At 43.5% G+C, this 8,659-nt stretch overlaps 1 protein-coding gene across 1 annotated transcript in view; it reads right to left on the bottom strand.

The window, feature by feature from the left end:
• Nucleotides 1-8,404, bottom strand: part of Arl5b (ADP ribosylation factor like GTPase 5B) — a 33,727-nt gene extending 25,323 nt beyond the window's left edge. The window contains exon 1 of the mRNA XM_008824125.3: nucleotides 7,932-8,404. Coding sequence (XP_008822347.1) covers nucleotides 7,932-7,980 — 49 coding nt within the window. The 5' untranslated portion in view covers nucleotides 7,981-8,404. The remainder of the gene's footprint in view (nucleotides 1-7,931) is intronic.
• Between the last annotated feature and the right edge of the window lie 255 nt (nucleotides 8,405-8,659).

Genomic DNA, 8,659 nt, shown 5'->3' with positions numbered 1-8,659 from the left:
TAAAACCATTTATATTATTTATATATATATATATATGGACACACACATCTCTAACTTGTCTTGGTATTTCTGAACCATTTATTGATTTTTTAGGAATTTCATAAAATGCATTTTGATCCTATTCAGATCCCCTCACCCATTTCCACCCCCATTTTACTACCCCCACCTGATTTCATGTCCTCTATTATTTTTTTTTCAGGCCTAATTTGTATCCTCAAATGTTCGTGGGTGTAGGTCCATCCTCTAGAACATGGTCAATCTACCCAGCATTCTCGTAAAAAAAACTGATCCCCCCACCCCCAGCAGCCATCAGTTGCCAACAGCTCCTCAGCTCAAATTTGGGCTTCTTACGTCACCTCCTCTCCAGGTTGGGATTTTGTCTGGTTTGAGGTTGTATAAGTCTTGTAGATGCTGTCATAATTTCTGTGAGTTTATGAGCAACTGTCCTACTGTCTGCAAAGTTTCCTCATAGTCATTCACCACCTCTGGTCCTTACAATCTTTCCATCCCATCTTCCAATGATCCCAGAGCCTTGGGAGAAGAGAGTGTGATACAGGTGTCCTATTAAGGGCTAACTAAGTACTCCAGAGTCTTAGTCTCTACAGTGACCAGTCACTGTGTTAATCGCCATCTGTTGCAAGAAGAAAGAAGCTTCCTTTTTGCTGCAGATCAAGACTACTACAAAGTTCCACTACTGGTTGAAAAGCAGAGGATAAGTGTGTGAGGCCAGGCCCAACTGATGTATCAGCCCCAACGGACACATCTACAATGCAACCTCTACTCCTAAGGCTCAGGGAACACCATCGAAGGGGGCAGGGCTGACACACGTGCTGCTAGACAGTGTCTTCTAGAAATGTCAGGAGTGCTGCACCCATGACTCTTTACAATATGGTCGCCTAGACAAGGCCTGGATGATGACACTACCTGACAGGACAAGGCGGGCAGGGGAAATTTCAAAAGCTTCCGCCTCTGATGAAGAGCTCAAAAATTAATGGCTCCTGAGGGACAGAGAAGAACCAGTTCTCTCCAGGGAGTTTCCTGAGGTTATCCAATCCCAAGCACTCAGGCCCAAGCACATATATGCAAGCACAACTAAATGCACACAGCAGGTATGTGGGGTGGGGTGGGAAGAGCTGGAGGGGGGAAGGAAGACAGAAATGGTATAAATACAGTACTAATGTCTGAGAGCCTCCAAAATATTTAAACATTGAGAACTGTGAAAAGAAGTGAAAAATCAATAAGGGAACCCCCCCCCAATCACTGAACTCTAAAATGTGAAATGTAACAACCAAAAATAAAAGTTGATGAGGCAAAGAAAACTGAAGGACGCAGACCTTACTACACAAGCATCATAAATTGAGCCACACTGATACATTCCACTAAGCATTCCAGTCAAAACTGGACCAAAGATTACACTAAGAGGGGAAATGTCACAATGGACTAAGAAAAAAAAAAAACAGACTGGGCAATTTGCTCTGTGAAAGAGATACATGTTTAGATACAAAGATACAAGACTGACAACAATCTTCATGAACATTTACAGAACATTATACAAGTGAAGAATACATTTTTTTCCGGATGTAAATAGTATATAGACCCAAACAGATCATAAATGGAAATCTTGCAGCTTATTTCCAATTACATCAGGAACCAATATTAAACTGAAAACAAAGCAAAACAATACTAAACAAAACCTCCACAATTATGTGCAAACTAAACAGACATCAGCAATCCAGAGGTCAAAAGGAAAATCATATAAAAAAGTAAAAATACTATAAACCTAATATTGAAATAGCACACATTAAAACTAGTGGAATAGTGTTGCATTAGAACAACTTTGAAATGTTTATATTTGAAAAACCAATAACAATACCATTGTGCCCTGTCCTTAAGAATTTAGTGAAAAAAGAAAAAAGCAAATCCAAAGCAGGTAGAAGGAAATAAACAGCAGTAGGTAGCACAACACAAAACAGAATACTAAAATGCTTTCCTTCAAGGGATGAGTTCACAGACTCTACGATACTCCACACTCACCTTAAGGCCCAAAGAAGATCAATGCGAAAGACCAGAAAAACAGAGCAATAAGACCTTTCTTATGGCCATCTGAGTTTTGACAAGAGTTCCAAAGGAATCCACTTGGGGAAAAATATCTTCAGAAAATCATGCTGGAATGAGCAGATGTTCATGTGAAAAAATAACGAAACCTAATCCCTATTCACATCATAACCTTAAAATAATGTGAGGTCTATCACAGACGTCAGCAGACTAGCTACGGCTTCTGGACGGATGGAGCAGGTGCCTTGACGCTGTCAAAAGAGTAGAGCCATTTAAAAGCACTTTCTAAGGGCTGGGGAGAAGGCTCAGTGAGTGTGGGGACTCAGCTGGATCTGCAGCCCTCCTGTAAAAGTCAGGCATGGTAGCCGGCATCAATGGCCCCAGCACTGGGGTAGTGGAATGGGGCGGGGGCAGGGGGGGGGACCGACAAGGAGATCCCAGCGGCTAACTGGCCAGACAGCCTAGGCAAAGCAGTGAAAGCCAAGTTCAGAGGGAGACACCCTGTCTCAACAGATAAGGTGGAAAGCTACAGAGAAGGCACCCTGAGAGCAACCTCTGGTTTCCACCCATACCTGGCAAGGCGAGTACATGTACACACACACATGCTCAAACACTTTGTTAGAGATAGACAAAATTTTTCATAAAAACTGGACATTTATGCTTAATAAAATCCTCATCGAGAAAATAAATAGGAAGCTGGCATTGTGGTGCACACCTAGAATTCCAGCACCCAGAAGGCTGTTGAAACAGGAGGATTACCGTGAGCTTGAGGTCACTGTGGACTCACATTGAGTGGGCCAGCCAGGGTCATAGAGCAAGCTCTAGTTGAAAAGCAAAAATAAAGGGTGTTTGGGATACACCTCAGTGGCAAAAGCAGTTACTTACCGTGCTCAATGCCCAGAGGTTTAGGGGAGCAACAGACTGAGGGAACATATTCACATAACATGCATCTAGCAACTCGATTTCAGAGTATATTAATAATTCCTAAAGTGACATGATAAAAAAAAGATCAAAAAATTTTAATGGGCAAAGGGTTTAAACTATCTACAAAAGCAAGCAAGCACATGACAAATGGCAAAGCCAGTAGTCACCAGAAAAGTGCCAATTAAAGTTATAATCACATAAACTACACATTCAACAGAATACCAAACATTAAAAACACTGATACCAGCAACTGCTACTGAGGATTTGGAACACTTCTGGCAAGAGCATACAAACAGCATAAGAACTCTGAAAGATAACAGCAGTGTTGTAGAAAACTAATCATTCATATAAACATATACATATATACACACACACACGTGTGTGTGTGTGTGTGTCTTAGAAATTGCCTTGCTACATACTAACTTAAAGAGAAATATAAATACATCCACATAATTTAAAACCTCAACCAAATGTACAAAGAAAACTAAGACAATCATGTAATTATTTACTTTAAGGGCAAAATGTTGTAGGAATAAAAGGATATATAATTATAGCAAACTACGGCTGAGTAGTAACAAAACCTTATAATCACACTAATGAAAACTCAGTCAGGTCTGGAACACCATGACAGAGAGAGGGGGAAGCAGGCATTTATCCTAACAGGATAAATGATAACGTAAAATTCCCATCTAGACATATTCAGAAATATGGACTATGGCCCCAGATAAAAGGCTGAGTTTAAAGACTATTCAAACATTAAGACTTTAACACCATTTCACTTTTTAAATATAGTGTATGTTACTATGATACAAAATTTGATGTTTGAATTAAATGAAACCAAAAACTAAAACCAAAAATGAGTATACACACCAGGCACTGTGAACAAAACAGTAAATAAAAAAAGTTCACCAGGGTTGGAGAGATGGTTCAGCGGTTAAGAGCACTGGCTGCTCTTGCAGAGGACCAGGGCTCTGTTCCCAGCAGACACGGTGGCTAACAAGCATCTGTAATTCCAGTTCCAGGGGATCTGAAACCCTCTTCTGATCTCCAAGTGCATATATGGGTGCACTTAAATAAATACATGCAGGCAAAAAACTAATACATTAAAAAAAAAGAAGAGGAGGAGGAGGAGGAAGAGGAAGAGGAAGAAGAGGAAAAAAGTGGGGCTTGGAGAGATAGCTCAGTGGTTAAGAGCACTGGCTGCTCTTCCAGTGGTTTGAGTCCCAGCACCCACATGGCAGCTAACAACTGTCGGTAACTCCAGTTCCAGGGGATCGGATGCCCACTTTTGGTCTCTGCAGGCTTTGCAGGACATGGGTCCACTTACATACATGCAGGCAATACACTCATACACCTAAAATAAAAATAGTAAATAAAATTTTTAAAAAGGAAAAAAAAAAAGTCCATGCCCCAAGGAGATCATTTCTACTGAGTAAAAAAAGACAACAAAGAAATTTATAATACAATTATAAGCAGTGATAAACATTACCCAGAAACCAGTAATTACGTAGAGTTAATGCTAGGGCAGAGAGGCCTATTTCTGAAAAAGCTGTCAAGGGAAGCCTCTCTAACTAGCAAGACTTGATCAGAAATCCCAATGAAATTAATGGAGGTGACTTCGCAAAGGGATGGATAAAAATACATTCTAGAAAACAGGGAACAGATTTTGTCTGATGTGTTTGAAACCAGCAAAAGTCCACAATTAAGAGTAGAATTAGCGGGGGCTGGAGAGATGGCTCAGCGGTCAAAAGCACTGACTGCTCTTGCAGAGGGCCCGGGTTCGATTCCCAGCACCCAGCAGTTCATGGCAGCTATGAACCATCCTTAACTCCAGTTCCAGGGGAATCCGATGCCCTCTTCTGACCTCCGCTGCATTACACGACACAAGTGCACTCACATATATGCAGGCAATACACTCATACGCATAAAAAAATTTTTTAAACATTTAAAAAAGAAAAGTAGAATTAGCTCAAAGTTAACAGGTTAGGACAGTATCTGAGCAGTCAGGGTGAAAAGTAAGTCTAGGGCTCCTGGAGAGCAGGACCAGTGTTCAAGATGACAGCGTGCAAGGTGCTGAAGAGGATGAGAGCATTTAGATAATGAACTCAAGATCTTATTGCCATTTGATTACGAAAACAAACTACAATTAAAATTTCCTTTCATCTATCTTTCTGGGTAAAAGCAAACCCTGATGACAAGTACGTACAGTCATAACAAAGAGAAAAAGACCATGCCTGTGAAAGTTATAAAATAAAAAAAAAAAGCAAAACTTCAGAAATAAGCTTTAAAGATATCACTCACACATACGCAGGCAATACCCTCATACACATAAAAGGTTAAAAAAAAAAAAATGCAACCATACAGACATATAAAATACTTGCAAAGGTAATCAGATTTTGAAATTATTTCCTCCAATGATAATTATGTCAAAATAATCAGCCTACCAACATAGACAATGCATGGTTTATGATCCTCAATTCCAGATATATCACATATGAAAACATGCTTGGGGCTCTTTAAACAAACTACAAAACCCAGATAAAAAAAATGAGGAAATAGGGCCGGAGAGATGGCTCAGTGGTTAAGAACTCTGGTTGTCCTTGCTGAAGACCTGGATTCGAATCCCAGCACCCACATGGCAGCTAACAACTGTCCATAACTCCAGTTCCACAGGATCCAACAGCCTCTTCTGACCTCCTCAGGCACTGCATGACACCATGTATGGGTGCACTTACCTACATGCAGGCAATACAGGCATATACATAAAATAAAAATAATAAATAAAATTTTTAAAATGAGCAAATACTGAATGAGATATAAGGGAAAGAAGCTTCTGTAAGTTACTGGTAGTTCCTTAACACTGGGTGCACCTCAGAATGGTCTTGGAGCCTACCACACCCTAACCCACTGACCTGGCTGGAAGAGTGAAGACTTGGGACATTTTATTCCAACATACAACTCAAACTGGCACCTCCGAATAAAAAGTGTGTATTGATAAAAAGGAAATGTCAAAACTGGAAGTTAATTCTGCTGATACAGAAAACAAAAATTCCAGGCTGAGACATGACTCTGACCCCATTACTCATTAACATCTAATGACCAAACTCTTCAAAGGGTCTACTACCTGCTGTAGTCTGTCTACTGTCTCAGTCAACATATAATGCTCTTGGTGATCTCATTTCCTGCTTACCTCTCCAATCTCATCTCTTTAACCCAAGAAGCAATATAGGTCTATACAAAGTTAACTATGCTCAGCTTCCTTAAGTGTACCTAATTTATTTGAGTACTCTCTTTTCATTAGTCCATTTGCCTACAATAATACAGCCTATTTAACTCAGTTTACTTTGCATGTCCTAAACTCCTGCTCAACATAAGTCCAAGCATACCTTACCTCTGCTAGAACTAAAGTGTGCTCCACTGTTTCTTGTTTATTCTTAATCATCCTATTTATTATGTCTAATTTTGAGGGCTGGTTTACAGACTATGAGAAAATGTAATGATACAACCAGTAGCTCTAAAATTTCAATAGGAAAGTTAAAAGAGCAAGTCTAGCCGGGCGTGGTGGCACACGCCTTAAATTCCAGCACTTGGGAGGCAGAGGCAGGCGGATCTCTGTGAGTTAAAGGCCAGCCTGGTCTACATAGTAAGTTCCAGGACAGCTGGGGCTACAGGGAGACCCTGTCTCAAAAAGACAGAAAAAAAAAAAAAAAGAGCAAGTCTAAAGCAGTGTGGATTTAGGACGCCTGAACAATTACTTGAGGATAAAAAGCAGTCTATCTCTTTTCATCATCTTCTGTGAGTTCCCTTTTCATCTTTTTTTCCCTCCCAGTCTGATTATGGAATTGAATCCTCCAGTGAAAAAAATGGTTACCACAATAATCAGAGTATTAAAAAACCCAACAACTTCAGTAATTTCTTAGGTTCTGGGGAATGATAAAGAGGTGACACCAGTCATTACACCTTTAGTTATGTACTGAAATACTCCTTCCCACAGCAAACTAATGCAAGCATTAGAAAATATACGTTGCTGAAATAAATATCAAATTTATGAGTAACATCTGTATGGAGTTGAACTCTGGCCACTCTGAGCCACTTAAAAAGGGCTTTTCATCGTGGCATCTGCATACACATACACACAGGTGTTAGTATCCGTGTATGTCTCTATATTGATAAGCTTGAAAACTAACCTCAGAACAAGTGACTTAAATCCAAAAAACCCGACGTGCACCTTACTGGTAAGGAACTGGTGCCATCATAAAAACTACACTGGTTTATAAATCATGCCCTACAAAACAAAACTTAAAACTGGTTTCAATTCTAGGAAATCATTCTGCTACAAAAAACATGCCCCAGATTTTACCATGGGCCCCCTTTCTATAGTTACCGACTCAAGACACCGCACCACACTGACTCAGAACAGGTTTTACAACTTCTTGGCTTTTTTGACTTGCCATTCATAGGTGTCTCCTGTTCTAAGACTAATTATGGACACGTAACATCTTACACATAACAGAAAGCATTTAGCTGGTTTTTTAACGCCTACGAAGGGGGTATGTGTGTGTGAGAAAATTTCAAGAACCTGAGCATCTGTATAGAACATTTCTGAGCCAAGTCAGAGACAACGGGAAGATGCGCTGGTTCGGACAAGAGGGTGGAAAACAAAGCTAAACTGATGTTTCCTATCAGGGAAGTTCGGGGTTCTGGATGGACACCTTCCCAGGGCTAACTGGACCTAAGGATGCTTCACTGACATAGGGAAGACCCGCAAGGGGAACGCAGGCACGCCTGGGGTTTTCCACCTTGCTAGGCTAAGATCTGCACCGGCGTTGACTCCGGCCTCCCGTGCTCAGTCCCCTCTGCCCCGCTCTGTCCTGAGCACTGTCTGGGTCTACACCCGCACTTCCCAGCGCCGCCTCAACCGCGTCCCCGCCGCACAGCCCCGTCGTCCTCACCTTGGTTGCAGAAGAGGCTCCACAGTTTAGCGAAGATCAACCCCATCATGAGCCCCGGGTGGGCCGCGAGCTCTCTGGGCAGAGCTCGGCACCTCCAGCGGTGGGGCAGGGGCGACGGCGACCGGGAGCCGCGGAGCCTCGGAAAGCCGGCGAAGCCCTGGCTACGGGCCGGTGGACGGGGATCGGAAGGTCGGGCTACGGACAGGCGGACTGGGCTTGGAAGCCCTGATTGGGCTCCGGGCGGACGGGGATCGGAAGCCCGGGCTGGGCTCCGGCCCGCAGAGCCTCAGGCGGCCACGAAGACCCCCCGACAGCCAAAGATCCGCCAGCTGCGCTCAGCCGGGCCCCTCCGTTCAGTTTCCGGCCTCCGCCGAACCTCCTTTGTCTGGAGCGCGCTGAGCCCAACCCCGACCCGTAGTCCCCTGGTCCGTGCCCACCTACCCCGCACAGCCCGGGCGGCCCTGAGCCCCGCCCCCACCCCGCCTCCTCGTGCCGGCCCCGCACCACCCATCGCCGGAAGGCGGGCGAGTGATGTCGGCGCGTGACGTCAGCCAGCACCTCCGACGTGGCGGGTCTTCCGGGTTCGCTTCCGGTGGGCGGCCGCGGCGCCTAGCCGGGCTGAGGATGGGTGGAGCTGGGAGTTCCCAGGCCCTCCGCTGGTTCTGGGGTCACCGGGTGGGACAGCGACCCAGCGGTTCCCTCCCTGGTCCCGCTGCCTGGCCGGTGAC

The sequence above is a fragment of the Nannospalax galili genome, unplaced genomic scaffold (genome assembly GCF_000622305.1).
Source record: "Nannospalax galili isolate Female #2095 unplaced genomic scaffold, S.galili_v1.0 scaffold1569, whole genome shotgun sequence".
Taxonomy (NCBI): Eukaryota; Metazoa; Chordata; class Mammalia; order Rodentia; family Spalacidae; genus Nannospalax; species Nannospalax galili.
Note: the sequence above shows the minus strand (reverse complement) of the source record. Positions and strands in the feature narration are given on the sequence as shown.